The sequence below is a fragment of the Diabrotica virgifera genome, chromosome 2, assembly GCF_917563875.1.
Source record: "Diabrotica virgifera virgifera chromosome 2, PGI_DIABVI_V3a".
Classification (NCBI taxonomy): domain Eukaryota; kingdom Metazoa; phylum Arthropoda; class Insecta; order Coleoptera; family Chrysomelidae; genus Diabrotica; species Diabrotica virgifera.
Genome location: NC_065444.1, coordinates 145,659,778 through 145,685,763, shown reverse-complemented (window position 1 = coordinate 145,685,763; position 25,986 = coordinate 145,659,778). Strand labels below are relative to the sequence as shown.

Here is a 25,986-nt window from a genome sequence, read left to right as displayed (position 1 = left end):
ATTGCCATTCTCTTCCTGGTAAATTAAAAAGTTTATTGTTAATAATTGATTTTATTAAACATTTATATTAATTTTAATTTTTTTAAATACAGTACAACCTGCCACATCCGTACCCGCTCATATCCGGACCTCCCCATATCCAGGTGGTTCTGCCGTCCGTATCTACCAAAATCCCCGGAGAAAGGCAGTCCTGCTGTTGGACAATGCAACCGACCCAAAAGAACTAAAATATGGCGAAATAATGTATTGTAGAATCTATAAAACGTGTCCATCGACGAACGTTATTGACAGCGCTGATTACTGAAATATATGAAGGAGAAAACGTTTCAGAGACTATAAAAGAAGTGGTTTTGATATCCGGATTTTTTCATATCCGGATCGGTCTGTCGCCACATTGATCCGGATATGGCAGATTTTACTATACTTATTTCTTAAAAAGGTTTACCTGATATGACTTCAACTCCTCGAAAATCACTGATTTTTGGGTTTTACAAATAGATCCGTCAGAGTGGCATAAAGAAAATGGAATAGGCGTCAGCGGATATTTCAACGCTTCTTTTAGATCTATATGGCTTTGCAGCGACGCATACAATAATCTTCCAAAAATGTCTCTTTGAATGGTAACTTCTTTGACTTTTCCATTAATTTTTACTTTTTTGACACATTTTGAAGCAAAATTAACAACAGTGTTTTTTAAAATAGCCTTGTCAAACCTTTCTGGGTCTATTTGAGATTCAGTAATAAATTTAATTCGTTGCAGCTCTCCTGTAGTTTCAATATTAGATAAGAATGTGTAAATATCTTCAGATACTGATTGCCCTGAAGATATATTGTACAAATTCTCTTGAGATAAATTGCTTGAAAAAGGATTCGTACATTGCTGTATTATAGTTAACAAATTTTCAACATTTTTATTGCTGTGACAGATAGAAGATTTCCTTAAATCTTTGGTTATATCATCCTTTGAATACAAATTGCAGAAATCCATTAATTTCGAAATCATGTTAGTACGCAGTGAATGGGTAATAGCCCATTTTTGCCGAGCACCCACAGAATTTGTCATATTTATAATGCCTGATGATCTAGAAGCAGCATGTGCATTTATAGTCTGTTCTAGTGTTATGTCGATGGGGTTTCTTGAAAATGGCTTTGTGGTCCTTCTTATGCCAAAGAAGCAATCTCCGTACTCTTGTATCAAACCAGGATGAGTTTCTTCAATCTTTTCTAATTTGTTTAAATATATGGTTAAGTATCTGGCATAATTTTGATGATTGAAAGCGAAAAAAATGTTTGTCATTTTTTCCAAGACATATTTGTAAATGTCAAAATTAGCAGTTCGGATACTAAATTCAAGCATTAGGTAATAATCTATCAATTGTATGTACATCATAAAAATTTGAGGTGTCTTTCCATGGTTCCCTTGTAAAGTATCTTTCTTAAATTGTGCATAATCTTCAAAAATTTTGTGACATAATTCATTATTTATCACTGGATTTTCATTTTCATTTTCTGAGTAATGTTTTAAGTAGGTTTTAATTGTTTCTAAATCATACTGTTTATTTTCTAAAAAAAATTCTACGTGCAATAGTTGAAGTGCAAGTGAAATTATTGGATGAATTTTACAGCAGCGATTAAAATGTTTACCAGTAAGAAATGTATTTATAGATCCATTCGCTAAAACTTCGGCATCAACAAGCATGTTTGTTAAACCACATCCATTAATGAATTTGCCTACAGCTTTAAAAAACGATAGCATAATGTGAAATGATCCTAAATGAATAAATAGATTTTTGAATTCTTCTTCAGCTGATTGAATTTTTAAAGCTATTTTAGCAATGGCCAAATCATAAGTAACATTGAAGTATTTTTTTCCACACTCAGAAGCAATTTTTAAGCTAAGACGCATTGTTTCTTTTATGACTCGTGGATCTGTAGGAGAATCATTGATTTGGGTCAAATAATCTATTTTTTGAATAGTTGAATTATCGTTAGAAATCTTTGCATTGTATCCTACCCACATAGGTACATTCTGTAGATGAAGTTTGTGGGAAAAAATCCAACAAAAGTTTATTTGTTTGAAAAGTAAAACGCACTTTTCGTTATCTGAAGTTGAAGATGTTTCTACGCCTTGGGTATTATCTTCATTTATAAATAATTCTTCGTTACTAGTAGGTGGATCAGTGTTCGTAGATTCTAAACTTACAGTAGTAGTTGGATTAGTGCTCGCAGATTCTTTATTATTTGAGATAAATTCAGGACGTTTTTGTTTCGTTGGTGGTAAATTTTCAGTTTCAAACGACTCAAAAGATCTTTTTCTTCGATTACTTTTATTTCGAAGATTCAGTGCTAAATTTTGTTCCTGAACGTTTGAGCTGTTATGGGATTCCTGAGCAATCAAATGGTTAGCTGCAGGAATATCCTGATAAGCGATTCCAACTGTATCATGAAGTGTATTTTTGCCTGATTGTGTTTCAACGAATCTATCATAATTATCCCAAGCGACTCCACATGCTAAGGAAGAAGTCGGAATTATGCCCGAAGGACACGTTTGTCCATTCGCAATGCACGAGTAAGCTGCAGAAGATTCTAATTCCGCTAAACCTGAATAGCTGATTGAATAACCGCACCTATTTAATATTTCCATTACCTTTACATTGCCAGTAAGACTTTTCATTGACATACCAAAAATAATTTGTTTACGAGGCTTTATATTACCTTTGGTAATGGAATAAATCGAATCGGATGCCAAGCACGCGGTTAATCTTTCGATTCTTTCGGTCTCTACTTTAGTTCCACTCAATGCCGTTTTCCAGAACACATTCAGCCAATTTGGAATGTCGCATTCACCCTTATTTAGAGCTTCAGCGTCAAGAAAATCTGGTAAAGGCTTTTTTTTAATTTGCAAGATTTTTTTTCTATATTTAATTGCAAATTCACGACATTCTTGCTCAAAAATTATGTCAAGGATTTCATCATCATTGATATTTTCTAAATCCGTATTCACTGACATAACAAACCATTTCTTTGAAAAATATTCAAACTTAATTTTTTTTTTCAGATGTATTTCCATATATTGTCTTAGAGTATTAGTCGTTATCAGGTTTCAGGGAAGTCTTTTCCTTCAGACTCATAGACTTCTTGCAAAAATAAAATGTATATATCTTGCAAATAAGTGACAGAGAAATTTTTGATTCGCTTACAACTTCCTTTTCAATATACTGAATCAACTGTTTACGAGCAATCTCGTTGTAACCACGTGTATCTGTCCAAATAGTTGTAGGTGGTTTGTTTGTATAAGCTTTAAAATTTGAAAATATTTTAAACTGCATCTTTGATGATAGAATAACATAATATTTTCATTATTTACTTCTTCGTGAATTGACATTAGCATTTCTACATCATTCATTTCAGTTGCGTAGCTTCGAATTCTATCAAAAAATCTGATTTTATGTTTTGTTTGGCTACAATATAATTTGCGTCCTTTCCATTTAATACTTATGTTTCCACAAAAAAAACATTTTTCTTGACATTTTTGTTCATTTTCAACGATACTATCATCAACAATGTCATTATCCACCTCCATTTCATCTGCATTTTCAATGTCATCTGCATCTCTCGATAATTGTTGTCTTGTACATCTAAAATTACAATTGTAATTAAAACAAAATATTATTACATAAAAATTTAATGTACAAAAAATTGTTAAAAAATAAGATTTAATAATTAAAAAATACTCACTTAACAGAAACATTAACTGGTTCCAAATTAATTGCTGCCGATGAAAAAGACGAGTTAGTCGAATAATCTTCAGTCGATAAATATGACACTGCTGCTTCACTGCAATATAATTTTATTACGTAACATTTATATAAATATGTATATAAATAAAAAACATACCAAACCAACCATGAAGTGGATAAATTTGAAGAATTTGTTTTCAAGTTATCTGCTTCATCAACAGACGAAATTGTTGCACCCACTGATGTTGAGGGAGTCTCACTTAAAAAAAAGTATCATGTAAACATGTTAATTAAAACAAACTTAAAAAACCAAATAATATTGAAGTATCTAATGTTTTGAAACTTATGTTTCTTTTTGTTTAATTAAAAATGTGATCTTAATAGTACTTCAAAATACTTGACTTTTATTTTATTTTTTTTTTGGAAATAAGAACAATATGAATTTAAACTAACAATATGAAATATTACATTGAATTAAAGATTTTTCCTTTTTTCTGATACCTTAATGAACATAAAAAATGTATGAGAAAAAATAAAAGTGGCGTACTTTTTAATTTTTTTTCTTCAATACTTTGTATACCTACGGCTTTTTTGGTCAATTTATAGTATTTTATGAAACAAGACATATAAGTAAACAAAATATAACATTATAAGATTTATTAAAATCGGTTCATTCGGAGAAAACAGCTGAAATCTTATTTTTGGGGGGTAAGCTATCGATGTAAGGCTTAGGAAAAGGAAACGTTTAAATTTGGGAAATAACGACCACCCTAATGTATATGCAAATATGCACCATGTATACTGTGAAAAGTTACTTAATACATTTTATGTATGGGGAATATCAGAGGTCATTTTATGCTTTAATTCGGGAATTTATGAAACCTATGCTGGGTTATAAAGGGCGATGTCAGAAGATACCCTGCATAAAATGCAACGCCCAAATTTTTGGTTTTTATATTTTTATAACACTTTTTTCTAACAGGGTCCAAAATGCACGTTTTTGATTAAAGCCGCATATCACGAGAATCTACATCGATTAACCTTTAATTTGAGCGTTTATAAGTTTAATTTCGTTGAATTGTTATTGCAAAAATAGCCTTCAATTTTTTGTGAGTCACATCAGCCGGAGGGAGAATTTCCCCACCACCATGCCAATATCTCGGCATGCCGTTGCTCGAAAAAACGTATACTATATTTATTTCTTGATAAAAAATAGCTTGTTTTTTTTGAATGCCGCCAGTTTCATTTTTTAATTGTTGAACAAAGTGGCAGCGATTTAAAAAAAATGGCTATCTCAGCCCCTATTTATAAAGAAAATTTAACAACATTTTTAAAGCAATAAAAAAGGGTTATAAAAATTTTTTTAGATTGTTTTTAATTTTATATGAAAATATAGGTATTCAAAAAGAGAATTCAACTTAAATTAAGTACTGCGATTTTTTTCAAAAAGTTATGGCCCTTTACATTATTTTTCGTCTTGGAATAAATAAATTATCAGATTTTAGCAACAAATTAACCGATTAATGACCGATAGGTATTTATGGTTAACATTTGAACTTTATTAAACTGTTAATTGAAAATTTTATGTATAATCAAAAAACAAAGATAAGAGAAAAGAAAAATTGCTGAAAATTATCCAGGGTTTTTTGAATCATAGCAATAAACAACTAAATTATAACACAAAACGTGTAGCATTTAATTGGTTATTTAATTTTAACAAATAAAATGAACTGAAAAAAAAATTAATTAATTCATTTGAAATAATCAAATATTATCGGAATTTCGAAATTCAAAATTAGTTAGATTTGTTTTTAACAGCAGAAGAAGAATATTTAAACAAAAAATTGCAATTTCCAATAAATCCGAATTATAATTGTTTATTATAAAGTGACATTAATTCAAACATTGTTTTAAAAACAATACCTTTACTTCCGCTTGATTCGTGCTACACGTGCTGAACCTTTATTTTATCTGACGAAAGGTCACAGATGGTGTCTTCAGGATTTTATAGAAGACAAGAAGCGAGTGTATTTTTTTTGTTCAAACTAGACATAGGATTCCTCATTATATTCTATCTATAATAAAAAGTCCATGTGTAGTTTCCACGTCGCCACACTGTAAATTATATAATACATTATACGCATAGGGGTTGTGTGATAGCTCAGTCGAAAGGTTTTTCAATTCTCTATTCACTAATATAAACTTATTTATACAGGATGCCCAAAAAATGTTGTGAATTAAATTAATTGAGACAAAAAGAAGAATGTACGTAATTTATTTAATGCAAAATACGTTTTACTGCTGTCACAAAACCGAAAAAAATGTTAATTTGAAAAAAAACATTGATTTTCTCTTATAGTCAATGTTAAAGCTACCACCCACCTGCCACTTGGGAGTTTGAACATCTAGTTTAAGCGAGAAACAATGTTTTTTTGTGATATAAATGTTTTTGCGTTTTTTCTAACAATAGTAAAATGTATTTTGAATGAAATAAATTACATATTATTATTTTTATTGTGTGATTTAATTTAATTAAAAAAACATTGTGCACTCTGTATAAATAATTATGTTAATGTTTATCTTAGTGAATAGAGCAATGAATAACCTTTCGAATGAGCTATCACACCACCCCTATTCTCATTAAAAAAATCATCGATTACGTCATCACGCCCAGATAGATGACGTCACTAATATGAGATATATGCCAAAAAATTATAATTTACAAATAAAAATCGACCTATTTCAGGATTTTTCTCCAGTCTCCAGTTCTCGAGAAAATGAATTTATTCCAACTCAAACGTCCTCACTGTGTAATACTTTTTCGTCAGACGTTTTCTACGTTCAGTCCGTGCCGCCCCAACCAAGCGTGTCTTCAAAATTAATATCATTTGCTTATTATTATCACTTTTAATATTTTATATAAATCCCAAACAAAATTAATCACTTTGAATATTTTGCATAAACCCCATCTAAACAAATACGCGTTCTTGAATTTTCTTTAAAACATTTAAAATATTATTTAATAAACATACAAATTTGCTATATTTTTTAACAAATTTTATAAATTAATATACTTTCATAGTTGAACCAGAGGTACACATCTCTGATTGAACACACATGTATATTAACATTCTATAAAGTTATACCTTAATATAAAATAAATTATACCAGAATAAGCATTTAGGTATACACGAAATGTGAAAAAGAAAAATAGAAAAAAATTTAATTACAAAATAATATTGCAATTAACAATTTAAAGAAAATATGATAAAAATTCTTACCTTTCAGGAAGAAGAAATTGTTTTTTAACAATAAATTTTTTATAACATTGTGAATGATATCCTATTTCATTATTATCCCAATTTTCTGGCAATTCAACATCATTCCATTGATGCTGATGTTGTTGACGGGCTTTCAAAGATGTAGTACATGACAACCACGTTTTATTAGAGAATTCTTTTACTTTATCCTGGATACCTTTAAAATCTTTTGTTTGGGCACTTAAATGTTTACACAAAAAACACTGCATTTTTATTTATTTAAAAAATATATTAAAGCCACTATACTATACAACTACTTTTTCTATTGTCATACAATATATTATGTCAATTATGATTTCACTACCTGGATCATAATGAACTTCATTATGATACAGATTTTCATTACGATACAGATTTTTAACCAATAGAATCGCGATATGGCATTCGCGATAAAGGTGGCACACTCGCAGTGACCAATGTCGAGTCAAATGCATACGCTTTGACAGTTCTCTATATGTAAACAAACTGACAAACTAGGTACTTAATTTGTTTGCTTTACAAAATTAATAAATTTGAATACAGGGTGTTTGGTAAAGATTGGGTCATAGCTTAAACTTAGATTTCTGAGCTTAAAATAGGTCGATTTAAGCTAACTTACCTTAGTACGAAAGTTGATAATAACAACCGAAATACAGGGTGTCAAATTTAATCTTTTATTATATTTATTGTTGAATATTTCCTGACAGGCATAGGATAATGACACAAAATTTGGCAAGCGGGAGTTTTTTCGGATGAGAAAACTAAATTTGCTACCAAAAATGATGTATTACCCAGAGGGCGCTACGTACGTCTTTCAGCGCCAATTTAATACGTTCAATTTTTTTTTCCCCAACTGTACATACTTTTTGAATCAAAACTTTTATTTTCTGAATATTTTTGCTTAAAAAAGGTATACTACATTCATCTCGCTAAACTCAACTGTTTTTGAGATAGACGCATTTGAACTCTGCGATACAACATAATTTTTTCCATAATATCGTTGTAGTTACACCCGAAAAACCAACTTGAAACCATAATAATTGTGCCAGTTTTCATTTTTATGTCAGTGCATCGCAAATTCCATTTGAAGAAATTGCAATACGTTTTTAAAAAAATTTTATGGTTTTAAGTTATTTTTCGTCTTTAACTACAATATTATGCAAAAAATTATATTGCCTCGCAGACTTAAAATGCTTATCGAAAATGTTTATCTCGAAAACGGTTGAGTTTAACGAGATGAATATAGTAACCTTTTTTAAGTATAAATGTTAAGAGAATAAAAGTGTTGATTCAAAAGGTATGTAGAGTGAGAAATAAAACAATTGAATCTATTAAATGAGCGCTGAAAGGCGTATGTGGCGCCCTCTGGATAATATATCATTTTTGGTGGCAAATTTAGATTTATTGTCCCGAAAAACCCCTGCTTACCGAATTTCGTGTTATTATCCCATGCCTGTTAGGAAATATTCAAGAATAAATAAAATAAAAGTTTAACTTTATCACCTTGTATGTAGATTATTATCAACTTATGTACTAAGGTAAGTTAGCTTATATCGACCTATTTTAACCTCAGGAATCTAAGGTTAAGCTATGGCCCATTCTTTACCAAACACCCTGTATATGTACACTCTGGACCAAAATTAATCAACCACCTTAAAAATGGGTTATTTTTGATGGTTTGTATTTTATAAACCTCTTGTCCGATTTAAGTGATTTTTTCGTAACATTAGCGCCTTATTCTTTAGCAATATCCCTGTAGTAATATTGTCGGTACACACATAATTTTTATTGCAAACCTAGTGTATGAATCAAACTGTGTTTTTTCTCAAAGTTCGCATCACCCCGTGGAATATTCTAGCATCTCAACATAGCTCATAGCCTCATTCCTTCTCAACATTCAGTTTTTTCATTAATTCGTTTATGTTGGATAATAAAAAAGTTAAGGACTTTAAAAACTAGCCATGTTTTTCATAGACAAAGTGTGTTTTTAAATGGCAAACTTTAAGGAGTAATTGTGCATGACAAAATAAAGTCAGTTTGCTTTACGAGAAAAACGTATGTCCACAAATGCATCGTTTCCGAGATAGGGGGTGTTGAAGTTTTTCTGACAAACTGACGATTTATTTATTGCTTTAAAACCAGTTGAGATATGCAAATGAAATTTGGTGGGTTTTAAGAGGTAGTTATTGCACATTTTTTAACTACAGTTAAGAATTTAATATTCACCATTGGCGCGCATACGGGTAATATGAGCCGAAGAATACGTAATTTAATATGAAGTCAAAAATGTATAAAATTTAATTTTTTTTAAATTGTACCAAAACGCCCCATTATTTTTGTCCTACAAGTGATCCAATATGCATTACACATGTAAAAAAACAGTACAAAATAAAAATAACATCTGTGGTAATAAATAAAAAAATTTCAGGAGATTGACATTTTCGGCGCGTCCGACTGCGCATATGCCCCGTGAAAATTGTCCGACAGGGTTACCACATTATTGTAAAAAGGTTTTATGGTAGATACCGTTAAAATTATCCATGTGGTAATAAATTTATTATTTTCATAAATTTTAAGTTATTTTTCGGGTGTAACTTTAATGATATTATGCTAAAAATGATGGTGTATCGCATATTTAAAATGCGTTTATCTCGAAAACGGTTGAGTTTAGGAAGATGAAAGAAGTATACCTTTTTTAAGTAAAACTAATAGGAAAATAAAAATTTTAATGTCAAAATTATACAGAGTGAGGGATAAAAAAAATTGAACGTAATAAATGAGTGCTGAAAGGCATATGTGGCGCCCTCTGGGCAATGCATAATTTTTGGTAAGGAATTTAGATTTCTCGACCCAAGAAACCCCCAAATGTAAAATTACATGTTGTTATCTCATACCTATCAGGAAATATTAAATAATAAATAAAAAAAAAGTTTAACTTTGACACCCTGTATCTCGGCTATTATAAACTTTGTACTAAGGTAAGTTAGCTTAAATCGGCCTATTTTAACCTCAGGAACCTGAGGTTAAGCTATGGCCCATTCTTTACCAAACACCCTGTATGCATAAAAATTACTTTTTCTTTTAATTGTACCAAAACGCCCCATTATTTTTGTCCGACAAGTGATCCAATATGCATTACACATGTAAAAGAACAGTACAAAATAAAAATGACATCTGTGGTAATAAATAAAAAATTTTCAGGAAATTGACATCTTCGGCGCGTCCGACTGCGCATATGCCCCGTGAAAATTGTCCGACAAGGTTACCACATTATTGTAAAAAGGTTTTATGATAGATACCGTTAAAATTATCCATGTGGTAATAAATTTATTATTTTCATAAATTTTAAGTTATTTTTCGGGTGTAACTTTAATGATATTATGCTAAAAATGATGGTGTATCGCATATTTAAAATGCGTTTATCTCGAAAACGGTTGAGTTTAGGAAGATGAAAGAAGTATACCTTTTTTAAGTAAAACTAATAGGAAAATAAAAATTTTAATGTCAAAATTATACAGAGTGAGGGATAAAAAAAATTGAACGTAATAAATGAGTGCTGAAAGGCATATGTGGCGCCCTCTGGGCAATGCATAATTTTTGGTAAGGAATTTAGATTTCTCGACCCAAGAAACCCCCAAATGTAAAATTACATGTTGTTATCTCATACCTATCAGGAAATATTAAATAATAAATAAAAAAAAAGTTTAACTTTGACACCCTGTATCTCGGCTATTATAAACTTTGTACTAAGGTAAGTTAGCTTAAATCGGCCTATTTTAACCTCAGGAACCTGAGGTTAAGCTATGGCCCATTCTTTACCAAACACCCTGTATGCATAAAAATTACTTTTTCTTTTAATTGTACCAAAACGCCCCATTATTTTTGTCCGACAAGTGATCCAATATGCATTACACATGTAAAAGAACAGTACAAAATAAAAATGACATCTGTGGTAATAAATAAAAAATTTTCAGGAAATTGACATCTTCGGCGCGTCCGACTGCGCATATGCCCCGTGAAAATTGTCCGACAAGGTTACCACATTATTGTAAAAAGGTTTTATGATAGATACCGTTAAAATTATCCATGTGGTAATAAATTTATTATTTTCATAAATTTTAAGTTATTTTTCGGGTGTAACTTTAATGATATTATGCTAAAAATGATGGTGTATCGCATATTTAAAATGCGTTTATCTCGAAAACGGTTGAGTTTAGGAAGATGAAAGAAGTATACCTTTTTTAAGTAAAACTAATAGGAAAATAAAAATTTTAATGTCAAAATTATACAGAGTGAGGGATAAAAAAAATTGAACGTAATAAATGAGTGCTGAAAGGCATATGTGGCGCCCTCTGGGCAATGCATAATTTTTGGTAAGGAATTTAGATTTCTCGACCCAAGAAACCCCCAAATGTAAAATTACATGTTGTTATCTCATACCTATCAGGAAATATTAAATAATAAATAAAAAAAAAGTTTAACTTTGACACCCTGTATCTCGGCTATTATAAACTTTGTACTAAGGTAAGTTAGCTTAAATCGGCCTATTTTAACCTCAGGAACCTGAGGTTAAGCTATGGCCCATTCTTTACCAAACACCCTGTATGCATAAAAATTACTTTTTCTTTTAATTGTACCAAAACGCCCCATTATTTTTGTCCGACAAGTGATCCAATATGCATTACACATGTAAAAGAACAGTACAAAATAAAAATGACATCTGTGGTAATAAATAAAAAATTTTCAGGAAATTGACATCTTCGGCGCGTCCGACTGCGCATATGCCCCGTGAAAATTGTCCGACAAGGTTACCACATTATTGTAAAAAGGTTTTATGATAGATACCGTTAAAATTACCGATGTGGTAATAAATTTATTATTTTCATAAATTTGACATATTTAGCGTGTCCGACGCGTCATATGCCCCAATATTTTTGTCCGACAAAATTGTTTTCGTTGTTTATATGATAAAATCCATTGATTAAAATAGAATGACCAATGTGGTAATAAATTTTTTTCTTGCATAAAATTGACAACTTCGTCACCGCTTGACAGACAAACGCCCCACTACCATAATGCGCCAAGCTCAAAATTTGTCCGACTCCACCCAAATAACAAGTACAAAAAGTTTCAACGGTGTGGTCATAAATAATAATTGTATATGCGGGCCCAAGGCCTATAAATGCGCGTAGTTTGGAAGCTTATAAATTATTAAATGATATGTAGTCGCCAAATAATTAGTTTAACGCATTTTAAGTACAACTTTCTCATAAGCCGGGAAGATAGGGTGGTTTTCTTGCGAAGGGGTTGTAGCTCAATAATCGAAATGCCCTTGATTTAATAGTTTATTCTTAGAGTATATAAGCTATAGGAATTATATCCGCAATACGATATATTTTAAGTTTTCTCAGCATCTTTCTCTTAAGTAAAATCAATTAAAGGGTTGTTTGGGGGTGAAGGGGATGAGCTCAAAAATCGAAACTATATAATTTCAAGAGCTCATAAATAGCTCGTAATTCTGCCGCAAAAACCGATTCAATATTCCTATTTTTAAGTAGTGGGGGGGCTGACTCAGCCCCCCCCCACTAGGGTATTAAATTCCTGCTCAGTGGAACGAGCTCAAAATTTTTAGTTTGCGGAATATGAGAGCTCATAAATAGCTCATAAATCAGGGCTATTTGTTTTTTAATTTTTGCAAGTGGGGGGGGGGGGCAGCTCAACACGGGTTAAAAACTTATATTTTATAAAAAACAAGCTGAAAATGCGAGCATTATCATAACGAAAACTTTGTTTATTTACGTATTTTAATTCATAATATGGAAAATTGCTATATGAAAAGTTGTTTAGAATTAAAAATTATGTGAAGGATCTGTGGGAGGGTTCAAGAAATTCTTCAAACATTTCAGACATTTATATATTTTTTAGAAAAAATCGTTTTTTTTTTTTAATGGGGCGCTTAGCGGATTTAAGTTTTGTCTTGTATTGTCTATTTTTGAGTTGTAGAAGATATTCCAACAAAAAAAGTTGAAGCTATATTAAATTAGATAATAACGTGTTTCAAGCTCACCGTGTACATTAATAAATCGATAGGTAGTGGCTCAGTGGTAGAGCATTAGACTGCAGATCGAGAGATCCTGAGTTCTAAACCCGGCTGTTGCGTATCTTTTTTTAAATTTTTTTAATAAATAATTAAAAGTTAATATAATTAAAATTCATATTTTATGAGTTAATTATTATCTAGGGTGTCCCAAGAGTAGCGGAACGGTCGAATATTTCACGAAATAAACTGAAAAATACATGTTCAATAATTTTTAAAAATCTGTCGAATGACAGTAAACACGATCCCCCACTCCACCCCCTTGAGGTGGGGTAGGGGGTAACTTTAAAATCTTAAATGGAAACACCCAGCTTTTATTCCAGATTTTGATTGCTTACATAAAAGTAAGCAACTTTTATTCAAGATATTTTTTCGAATTGTGGATAGATGACGCTATAATCAGAAAAACCGATTTATCGTGATAACATAGGTAGAGCTCCAAGAAATTGTTTTTGTTTTAATTTTTCAATGCAATTAGTATAAAAACGTATAAATCTGATTACAAATTAAAAATGTTTAGAGAACTTCAAAATTTTAAAGGAAATTTTAAAAATAGAAAAATTATAAATTTGTGTTTAATCTGAATTTCGTTGTTTTTATTATTGAAATATGTTTTAAAAAAACATAAATTATTGAGTGTTTGATCTTCAGGGTGGCTCTTTTTTTTGTACAGACTGAAGTTAAAAACAGACTTCCTGTTGATGTAGGTCTGATGCTTTTTAGTGCAGTGAGTAATTTTTTTAAACATTTGGTCAGCTGATTTGCACCAATATAATAACGCATTAAATGTCCTATGTACTAATTCTTCATAAACATAATTTTAATTCAAAATAAATATTTATGTTATAATTCTGGATACTTCCAAATGAATCAGATCGTCGCAAAAAAAAAGAAGAATGTTTATGCTGACGGATATGATACATTCTGATTTAACGCCAAAATTGGAAGGTTTAAAATATAATAGAAAAATAAATATTTTTGGACTAATTTAAAATATTAAGCAGACAGAGATAATAATTGTATCAAAATCATTTATTCATTGTGAGTTAGTAATATCTCCGCTCGTTATTTAAAATAAAATATTTAAAAAATCCCGGGAAATTTGTAAGAATTCCAGGGAATTTCCCGGGAAATGTGTCCCGGGAATGCAGCTCTAAACATAAACATAGGTAAATTATAGGAACGGTCTAATATCTTGAGAAATACACTTCGAAATGAAAACCAAAAAACACTTGTTTAATATTTTTCAAAAACCTATCGAACGACACCAAACACGACCCCCCACTCCCCGCCCTGAAGGTGGGTTGGGGGGTGGGGCTAACTCTAAAATCTTAAATAGGAACCGGCATTTTTTATTGTAGTTTTGGATTCCGAAAGAATAAGTAACATTTATTCGAAACATTTAGAATTGTTGATAGATGGCGCTAATAAATCGTATTTTTCCGATTATAGCGCCACATATCAACAATTCTAAAAAATGTGTCGAACAAATGTTACTTATTTTTTATGGAGAATTCAAATCTGCAATAAAAAATTGGGGTACCCATTTAATATTTTAAAGTTACCCCCCACCCCACCTCCAGGGGATGGGGTGAACATCATGTTTGGTGTTATTCGATAGTTTTTTGAAAAATATTAAACACGTATTTTTGGTTTTTCATTTCGAAGTGTGTTTTTTGAGATATTAGACGGTTTCTATAATTTACCAATGGTATCACGACAAATCATTTTTTCCGATTATAGCGCCATCTGTTCACAATTCGAAAAAATATCTCGAATAAACGTTGCTTATTTTTACGTAAGGAATGCAAAGCCGCAATAAAAACTCGGGGTTTTCATTTAAGATTTTAAAGTTACCCCCCACGCCTTACCCCACCTCCAGGGGGTGGATTGGGGGGGTCGTGTTTGCTGTCATTCAATAGATTTTTGAAAATTATTGAAAACGTATTTTTCAGTTTTTTCATCTAATATTTATTTCGCGAAATATTCGACCGTTCCACTACTTTTGGGAAACTCTGTATATAAATATTATATATATATATATATATATATATATATATAAGATTGGATTTTTTTCTAAAGCATAACACAATATGATTCTCGTCTAAAACAAAGTTTATTTAATTTTTACATAACTAATATTAACTAATGAAATACTAACCTAAAACAAAGAATCGACAATTAAATGTTCATGCTTTACATTTCTTATTATAAGAACTTGAATTGTCTTTTAAACTTTTAAATATTAAATTATATTAAAGCAAATTCATTTATGATTGTAATGCCACCTTGCCAAAGTCAGTGTCACCACAAAGCTTACATCACCCCCCTTCGAAATGCAAATTTTCTTCGTAAAATTTAGCCGCTAAAATTAAAAGTCAGTGAGCATAGGAATGAGCTTTGTGACATGATACAATCCAATTGATCTTGTTCCACGACCGGTATTTATTTTAAAAACTGAATCCGATATTTTTTCTTCTATTTCAAAGGGACCAATTCTAATTTCATCCATTTTCTTTTTATTTAATTTGTTTCCATAGTCAACAAATACCTTATCTCCTTTTTTAAAATCATACTGTAACCTGTTCTTATTTAATAAAGATTTATTATATTCATGCGAAAATTTGTCGAAAACAAGCTACAAGTTGTTATAAAAGCGAAAAAATTGACAAAAATAAACGAAACAATGTGCGTACTAAAACTGAACAATCGAGAAAAAGCAGACGTAATGAAAAATAAACACAAACTAAGACATGTCAAAGGCCAAAAAATATTTATACGCCATGATTTAACAGAACAAGAGAACAAAATCCAGAAAAGCCTACAAGAAATAGCAAAAGATAAAAGAAACCAGAACAAAAAGGTAGGAATTGGGTACCAGAAATTAATTATAAATGGCGAAAAATTTATATGGAATAAAAAGAAAAATACGATTGAAAGTACGAAGACTCTTAATGATAATTAAAAAAACTAGTGGAACATATACAGGACGGGAACATGGAGACGACCAGCATAAGAAAAGAAAAACGAAATATGATAAGAGGAAGAGCGAGCACATGGAAAATTGGAACATGGAATATTAGAAGTATTTACGAAAAAGAACATGATTTAATAGAGGAATTTGAACAAGCACAACTAGATATACTAACAGTATCGGAAACAAAGAAAAAAGGCAAAGGCGAAATTAAACTTAATAAAGGTCATTTAATGATGTACAGCGGAGTGGAGAATAAACAAAGAGCTGCAGCCGGAATAGGATGCATAATACATGAAAAGCTAATAAATAGTGTAAACACATGGGAGGCAATTAACGAAAGAATATTAAAAGTAGAACTAACAGGCATAAACGGAGAAAACTGGATAATATTAGCCGTATACGGACCAAGTGAAGACGAGAATTCAGCAATAAAAGATAAATTTTGGGATGAACTAACAAGAATTACAGAAGAATGCAAAGGAAGAATATTAATTGCTGGAGACTTCAACAGCAGAATTGGTAAACAAGATCACAAATATAACACAGTAATAGGTACACATGGGGAAGATACGAGGAACAATAACGGCAAGAGATTGCTTGAATACTGTCAACTACATAATCTAATAATAACAAACACACTCTTCGAACATAAAAATATCCACAAATACACACGGGAAGTTATAAGCAGAGGAGAAAAATCAATAATCGATTATGTAATAGTGGAAAAAGACTACAGGGCAAACATTACCGACACCAAAGTACGAAGAGGTGCAGAAATCAATAGTGATCACTATCTGGTGGTAACAAAAATTAAACACCAAATTTTGAAGAACGAGGAGCAGAAATTAAATAAAGAAAGAAAAGTAGAATTTGAATCAATAAGATCTTACAAGTTGACAGAAGAAAATGTGAGAACTAAATATGAAGAAATAATAAATCGAGAAATTGAAAAAAGGCTATTAATAATGAGAGATGCAGATGTGGATCAGTTATGGAATAGTATAAAAGAAATTATTATTGACGCATCCAAGGAGGCCTGCGGCGTAAGTAGAACAACTAGCAACAGGAAACAGACATCATGGTGGAATGAACAAATGTAATCAGAAACAAAGGAAAAGAAAAGAAGATGGAAAATATACCTTTCAAACAAAACAACTGAAACGTCTGAAAAATATAAAGAACAACGAAAAATAGTAAAAAATATGATAAAAGATGCAAAAGAAGAAAGTTGGAAACAATTCGGGCAAAAACTAGAATCAGATAGTAAAAGTAACCAAAAGCTGTTTTATAAGACCATGAAAACGTTAAGAAGGGGAAAAAATACAGTTCAATTAACAATTAGAGACGAAACAGGAAACATTTTGACACAGGAAGAAGAAATAATGGAAAGATGGAAAAGGTATTTTCAAGAATTATTATCAACTGAAAATGAAACACCACATTATACCATTAACGTGACAAATACAAGAGAAACCATAGAAGAAACGCAAGACACTGCAATAACATGGGAAGAATTTACACAAGGATTGGCAAAAATGAAAAATGGAAAGTCACCAGGGCATGATAAAATAACAACTGAGATGCTAAAATATATGGGAGTACAAGGACAACACATACTATTACAATTAATAAACAAGATATGGAAAGCTGAAAGAATACCAGAAGAATGGAAGATCTCGTTGATACTACCCATATTTAAATCTGGAGATAAAAAAGAATGCAAAAACTATAGAGGCATAATGCTCTTATGCTCGGCGATGAAACTGTACGAACAAATATTACAAGAAAAGCTGACAAAGATAATCGATACAACATTAGCAGAAACGCAAAGTGGCTTTAGAAAAGGAAGAAGTGTGCAAGATCACATCTTCACTATTAAACAGATCATTGAGAAAACGAAACCCAGAAGAGGAAAAGCATATTTTGCATTTATCGACTTACAAAAAGCGTTTGATCTTGTTCCTCGGCAAAAAGTATGGTCGCTCCTGGAACAAAGAGGAATAGCAACCAAACTAAGGAAAAATATCGAATGTCTATACAAAAATACGACGAATTGTGTTATAACTAGAAACCTCAAGTCAGAAAATTTTATAACAAAAGATGGTCTAAGACAGGGAGGAGGACTAAGCCCAACATTGTTTACGTTGTTTATGGACGAAATAATTAAAAAATGTAGTCAGAAAACAAAACACCTATTTGTAAGATACAAAAACTTACAACCGATCGAAATATCAGAATGTGCTTTTGCAGATGACATCGTTATAATGGCAAAGAAAAGGACCTACAAGAAAACTTACAAACGTGGAGTGAAATATTAGAAGAAAGTGGCATGAAACTAAACCTAACAAAAACAAAAGTGATGGTAATAGCAGAAACTAAAGAAAACGTGAGTATACAGATCAATGGTATACAAATACAACAAGTTGAATGCTTCGAATACCTAGGTGTAAAAATTGAAGATTCAGGTCAACAAGGTTTAGAAATTGATAAAAGTATAGAGAAAGCAATAAATTCATATTATGCAATGAACACAACTTTTATAGGAAAAAAGGAAATAGCGCAAAGTACAAAAATGAAAGTATTTAAGGCAATATATAGACCCATACTCACCTTCGGTTGTGAATCGTGGACATTAACAGAGAGGCAGAAGAGCAGACTACAAGCGACGGAAATGAAGTACCTAAGAAGAGCGAGAGGAATCACAAGACTTGACAGGGTAAGAAATGAGCAGATAAGGGAGGATCTGGAGGTGGAATCAATCTTAGAATTCATAGAAAAAAGACAAATCAGCTGGTGGGGACATTTACAAAGACTAGATGATAGAAGACCGGTAAAAATGATTTGGGAAGCGAAAGTAAATATCAAGAGGAAGAGAGGAAGACCAAGAGAAACATGGGACCAAGCTATTGGAAAAGTTCTACAAAAGAGAGGCAAATCCTGGAAAGAAGCAAAAGTATTGGCACAAAATAGAAGTCAGTGGCGTAAATTTGTACACAATATCTAAGCTATTATTGTAATCCCGACACCAATAGGTAGAAGGGAATTTGATTATATATATATATATATATATATATATATATATATATATACGAATTTCTCTATTTTTGGGTATAGAAGTCAAACTGGGGCCTTAAAGTACACTATTATCCAATATTCAAGCTTTCGGAAATGTTTATTTCCTTTCTCAAGAATTTCTACAATGCAATAAGATAAAATTTAGAACATATGTATGAAAGAATAAAAAATATTAATGAGTAACTTACCAGAATTTAGATTATAAAAGAATGTTGATTACAATACATAATTAAAAATACTATTACTATTATTAAAAAAAAATATATATATATATATATATATATATATATATATATATATATATATATATATATATATATATATATATATATTCATGCGATTTTATTGACCTTTGGAGTGCTATTTTTCTGTCTTCTTCCAAATTGTTGGTTAATACATGTTTTTCTTTTAGTTCATGGGGTAACAAGTCTGTAGACTCACCAGATAGCAAATATTTAGGAGAAAATCCTGTTACAGAATGGTTTGTTTCATTATATCTATTTCTACACTCTTCTGCTACTTTTGACCAATTTGTTTTTCCTTTTGACTCATTGATTTTGCATCTTATTTTGTTGACAATTGTCTGATTTAGCCTTTCATTTAAACCGTTTGAAATCGGTGCGTCTACCGCTGTAAGTATTAATTGAATATTTCTGTTATTGAGGTAATTTTTGAATTCAATTGAATTAAATGCTGGATATTGATCTGTAAGCAAGATGTCTATTATTTCTTCTTTAGGAATTTTTTCTAAAAGTTTAATGAAGTCTCGAGCATATTGATTCTTGGAACATAGGATATATGTATATCTAGTAAAGTGGTCAACTAATAGATGTAAATATCGTTTTGTTGATCTTTGTCCTCCAAATCCTCCTATTGTGTCCAGTGACATTATTTGAAAGGGTTTAGTAGCTGGGCCTAATTGCGACATAAAGCCATATTTTCTATTTAGTCTTGTTTTGTTTTTTATACATATCTCGCAGTTTTTGCATATATTTTTAATATTTTCTGATAGATTTGGTGCAGTATAAAAGGGTTTTATTTTAGATTCTGTTTGATTTATTCCAGTATGACAATATTTTTCATGTATCTTTTTGATTATCGTTTTACTGTAATCTTCAGTTAGGACTATTTTTTTCATATTTTTCCCACTTTTTTTATAATAAATTCCATCTTCTAAAACCATGTTCTTTTCTAATTTTTTTATTTGCAAATTTTGTGCTTGGTCATGTTTTATGTCATGAAGATCAATAATATTTACTGTTCTTAAGTTGTCTTCATTATTTTCATCAACTTCCAACACCGGATTTCTGCTGAGACAATCCGCTTCTGTATTATTTTTTCCTGGAAAATATTTTATTTCACAATTATATTGTGACAGATAATGTGACATATCGCCTAATTCATCGTCAGGTCTGTTTCTTATATTTAATTTCTCTAAAGGTTTGTGATCTGTATAAACTTAAAAATAGTTTCCAATCAACCAATGTTGCCAAAACTTTATGCTCTCTTTTATGGCTAAACATTCTAAAAATATCGCTTTTTTCTTTTTTTGAGATTCATTTATTTTTTTAGAAAAATACGCAACTGGTTTTTCTTCACCATTGTGTTGAATTTGTTTCAAAACTGCTCCTATTCCTATGGCACTGGCATCAGTATAAATAAATATTGGTGCTTGTGGATCATAAATGGCTAGTATGGGTTTGGAACATAGATAATCTTTAATTCTCCGGAATGCATGCTCACTCTGTTCTGTCCAATTGAATGTCTGATCTTTTCTCAGCAATTTATGTAAAGGGCAATTTATGTTAACTATCGAGACATTAGGAATGTATTTTCCATAAAAGTTAATTTTGCCCAAAAATTGTCGTATTTGTTTTCTATTTTGAGGAATAGGGAAATCTTTTATTGATTTTAAATTGTCTTTTAGAGGTGAGATCGTATTCTTCTGTAATATATGTCCTAAATATTTAACAGAATCACTTGCAAACTTACATTTTGTGAATTTTAGCCTGAAACCTTCTTCTCGAATAGCCTCCAGCAATTTTTTTAAGTGTGTGATATGTTCATCAAATGTCTTAGAAAAGACCAGTATATCATCAATGAAATTTACTGCAAATCCTGTCAGGTTATTTTTTCTTATAATATTTCCCAAAATTCGTTGAAATATGGCTGGAGATGTTTTAAGTCCGAATGGTAAACAGGTCCATTGGTAATGTCCTTCTTGCGTTACAAATCCAGTTTTGTGTCGGTCTGTAATTTTTAATGGAATAGCCCAAAAAGCTGAATTTATATCCAGAGTTGTAAAATAATTACAATTTATTGTTTTTGTTATTAAATCTTCTATGAGCGGAAATGGTTGTGATTGAGGTATAATTATTTTATTTAAATCTCTGAAGTCTATGCATAATCTACTTTTTTTTCCTTCGTCCCTTTTAAAAGCTAAGGTAACAGGTGCCGCAAATGGACTGTAAGATTCCTCAATCAGCTCATGTTTTAAAAGTTGTGAGATTTGATTTTCTATTTCTATCTTGTCTTGGACTGAACATCTATATGGTCTTTTATAGCAATATTTATCAACTTGCAAATCTATACAGGCTTCATATTTCTTCACTTTGCCAGTATCATATTTATTTTTAGCAAAAATTTCAGTGTAACTATCGAATAATGTGTTTATCTGATTTCTTTGATCAGTGTTTAAATGTTCTGTATCTATATTAAATTTGTTGGTATCTATACCTTCATTAAAGTTCACTGCATATTCTTCTTCTTCTATATTTATTTCCATATTTTCAGTTTGTTTATCTTCAAACATATTTTTACTACTTATTTTGAAATTATTTGTATTTTGTATTTGGATATTTAAATTCTCATCATGAGTCAACCCAAATTTTTGTATTGAATCTAATCCTAGTATTAGATCATACTCAAAGTTTTCATTTTCAAAGATAAATGCATTTATTTTCTTCTTTACATGTAATAACTCTGCATCCAGCATAATCAATCCTTTAGTTTTACCTCCTCCACTTATTGTTTTTATTGTGTCATAACAATAATTAGGTTTTATATTCGTCACCTGAACTAATTTTGAATTTATTAATGTTATTCGTGAACCAGGATCATACAGCGCCTTGACTTCTAATTTATCATTTAACATCACTGAAATCTCAATTAGTGGAGGAAATTTTAGTTTTTTGAATCTTCATTACTCAGTTCAACTTCTAATAATGAATTAGAATTTACGTTTTTATCATCTGTCATTTCTTTTTCATAGTTATACCAGCAAACATTCTCTTTATGAAATCTATTTAATTTTCCTTTCTTCTCACAAATTCTACAAGATTTTTTTTCAGTTCGATTTATTTCTTGGTTATTGTATTTATTTCCAGTGCTTAAGTTTTTCTTTGTGTAGTTTTTTCTTGTTAAATTTTCTAGCCCTCTTATGCAGTTAAATAAGTCATTTGCATATTTAAGACTTTCTCTGTCTATTCTATCCGTTATGTAGTTTGGTAGACCGGTGGCAATCAAATAAATCAGGGTCGGTATATCTATGGATTTGTTTATTTCCAGCAACAGTCTCTCTTTTTTTAGAGCATATTCTAACATTGATCCTTGTATATACTTAAAATTCATAGCGTACCTTATTGGTGACCAGCCTTTATCAGCAAATGTTTCACTTAAACTTTCTTTCCATACAGACCAATCAGAATCTATAGTATGTTTGATAATCATTGAAGTGTACCAATCTACGTAAGTATCGTCTAATAGTAGTTTTAGAATTTCTATTTTGTGTATATCTTTATCTATTTTTAAACGTGTACATTCACTTTCAAAATTTTGTAACCATTGTTTGACATTTGTCGTATTTCTTGAAAATACCTCTATTGAAAATTCTGCTGCTAATCCGATCTTATTTTCTGGATTTTTTGTCAATATTGGTTTTGTCGATAACAACTCATGACTTTCTTCTAACTTTTCAAGTAAAAACCCATCAAATTGTACATTGTCATTATCTAAATATGTTGACTTCATTTCCTTGGTTAATGTTATCCAAACTTGTCTCTTGTCGTGTCTTCTCTGCAGGGATCTTTTTATTTTGTCAAATATTTCATGCTTTAATATTTCCTTGTGTAAATTAACTGTTGATACTCTATAGGCACAATAAAAGTTTGATTTTGTGTATCCGTAATGGAAGTTATGGCATACATATTTGTCTTGTTATCATCTGGTTTAGCTTTTACAATAAATTCAAATCGTAATTTCTCCATTATGTAGGTATCCAATTTAAATTTTTCCACATGTATACGAATTGTCGATTTATAAGATTGGATTTTTTTCTAAAGCATAACACAATATGATTCTCGTTAAAACAAAGTTTATTTAATTTTTACATAACTAATATTAACTAATGAAATACTAACCTAAAACAAAGAATCGACAATTAAATGTTCATGCTTTACATTTCTTATTATAAGAACTTGAATTGTCTTTTAAACTTTTAAATATTAAATTATATTAAAGCAAATTCATTTATGATTGTAATGACACCTTGCCAAAGTCAGTGTCACCACAAAGCTTACATATATACCATTTTAAATATTTTCTTGATTTATATGAGTTTGACCCATTTTGTGCCAGTGATGTGCCAACACCTTAAATAATATTTTTTTTACTTGGCATAACACATAACCCACTCACAAGGATAATGTAAGTAGTTCTCACAGAATTAAGGTTGACCATTTACTTGTGTGTGTGTGTGTGTGTGTTTGAGCATTATTGGCTTCGGAGTCAATGTCCATTCGCCATCTTACCTTTTTGGGATTATTTGTATTATTTATGCGGAAGCTCCAAAGGAGTGCTTCCTGCTTTCTACTGATTTGTTCAGGTATGTATCCAATCACAATCCTGCTCCAATTTTACAAAGAACTATTTTATATACCTATATCTAATTTTCAACGATTTTTGTTTTTATTTGGAATTATTTCTTTTCATTTTGATTTTTTTTTTATCATTTTTTTATGTATTTTTTTTTATTTATTTATTTTTTTTTAATTTTTTATATATACATATATATATATACACATATATATATTTTTTTGATATATATTTTTTTTATTTTTCATTGTCTTTTTTTCAATATAATTTGGGATATTAGACTAGGACACAATTTGACGCTCAGGGGTCGATCAGAGCATTTAGACGAGACAGGTGGACCTCGGATAGGCGTAGGGCTTAACACGAAAGGAAAAAAAACATAGGTTATAAACTTAATCTAATACATAAAATATGTTTGTACAAAATTTGATAAACATTGAAATCTTCTGCTCTTAATAGTTGAGTTAGGTTATATGGTCTGGTGATTTTGGGTATTTTGGCCATTTCTTCATTTAATAATTTAACCTCGTTTATTATTCTAGAACAGCCTAGGATCATGTGCTCCGCTGTACCTTCTTCTCCACATGAACAATTAGGAGAATCACTCAATTTTATTTTATATTTGTACTGGGGAGTTAAAACATGGTTGAACCTTAACCTGCACAAAACAGAGAAAAACCGCTTGCTTCCCGACAGTCTTGAGAACCAAGACTGGCCAGGAGGCTTGGTAACTATGTTTTTATAAAATTTTCCCTTTGGACTGTTACTATACATTTCTCTCCATTCGGCTAGTATTATGGGTTTTACGTGGCAGGCAATTTCACTGTGGGGACATTTATAACTTAAAAGCTCTCCAGTTCTACTTCCTTTCTTAGCATCTTCGTCCACTTCTTCATTCTCTTTTATTCCACAATGTCCTTTAATCCAAACTAATGATACATTGATTTTTTTTGTTTGTAATTCTTGAAGTTTAATAATTATATTAGTCAAAATATAATTACTACTGACTTGGTGGATATTTTTTATTTTCATAATAGCACTTTTACTATCAGAACAAATTGCAAATGATTCTGCTGTAATTTTCATATTACTTATATACAGGACAGCTTCTAATATGGCTATTAATTCTGCAGTATATATTGTAAGCTTTTCATTTAATTTAAAGGATTTTTTATGATTTTTATGTGGATCAAATATAGCGCAACCTACTTTCTTGTTGTTCTTTGATGCATCCGTGAATATATATTGACATCTGGGAAGATACTTTTCTAAATCCTCCTCAAATATGTATTGTCTAATCCTTGGGTGAAATTTTGAATAGTCTTGGAGAAAAACGCAGTTAATTGGATGGATGTTATAAATATTTATGCTATATAATGGATCTATATCTGAAGAGTATATTTCTTCTATTACGTTATTTATTACATAATATGACTCAGTAATAGTTAAACTTTTTTTCGACTTCCAATAACTATGGGTAAGATCCGATGTAAACAGTATATTGATTTTTTGGACTAAGTTGCTATTTTTTGAACTTAATTTAGCTATAAAATTGGAAGCTAAAATCTTTCGGCGATATTTTAGTGGAGTTTCTGCTACTTCGGCAAATAAGCAATCAATTGGTGTACTTTTTAAAGCCCCTAGGCATAGCCTTAGACACTTATTTACTACGTGATCTATTTTTTCTAGTTGACTTTTGGAAGCTTGGTCATAGAAGAAACAACCATAATCCAGTATTGACCTAATGTAGGATTTGTACAAAAGGATTGCTACGTTTGGATCTGATCCCCATTTTGTTCCACACACTGACCGTAAGATGTTAATTCCTTTTTCAGTTTTCTTGATTAAATAATCTATGTGGTTTTTCCATGTCATTTTTTTATCCAGATACATTCCTAGGTATTTTACTGATGCCCGTACACTATA

General features: G+C 30.6%; 2 protein-coding genes across 6 annotated transcripts in view; one reads left to right on the top strand and one right to left on the bottom strand.

Annotated features, from left to right (window-relative positions):
* The window catches only part of LOC126879651 (uncharacterized), a 7,811-nt gene extending 4,728 nt beyond the window's left edge, over positions 1-3,083 (bottom strand). Inside the window, exon 1 of the mRNA XM_050642839.1 lies at positions 446-3,083. Coding sequence (XP_050498796.1) covers positions 446-3,070 — 2,625 coding nt within the window. The 5' untranslated portion in view covers positions 3,071-3,083. The remainder of the gene's footprint in view (positions 1-445) is intronic.
* Positions 1-25,986, top strand: part of LOC126879652 (thioredoxin domain-containing protein 11) — a 216,469-nt gene that overhangs the window by 102,937 nt on the left and 87,546 nt on the right. The gene's annotated exons all lie outside the window — the stretch shown is intronic.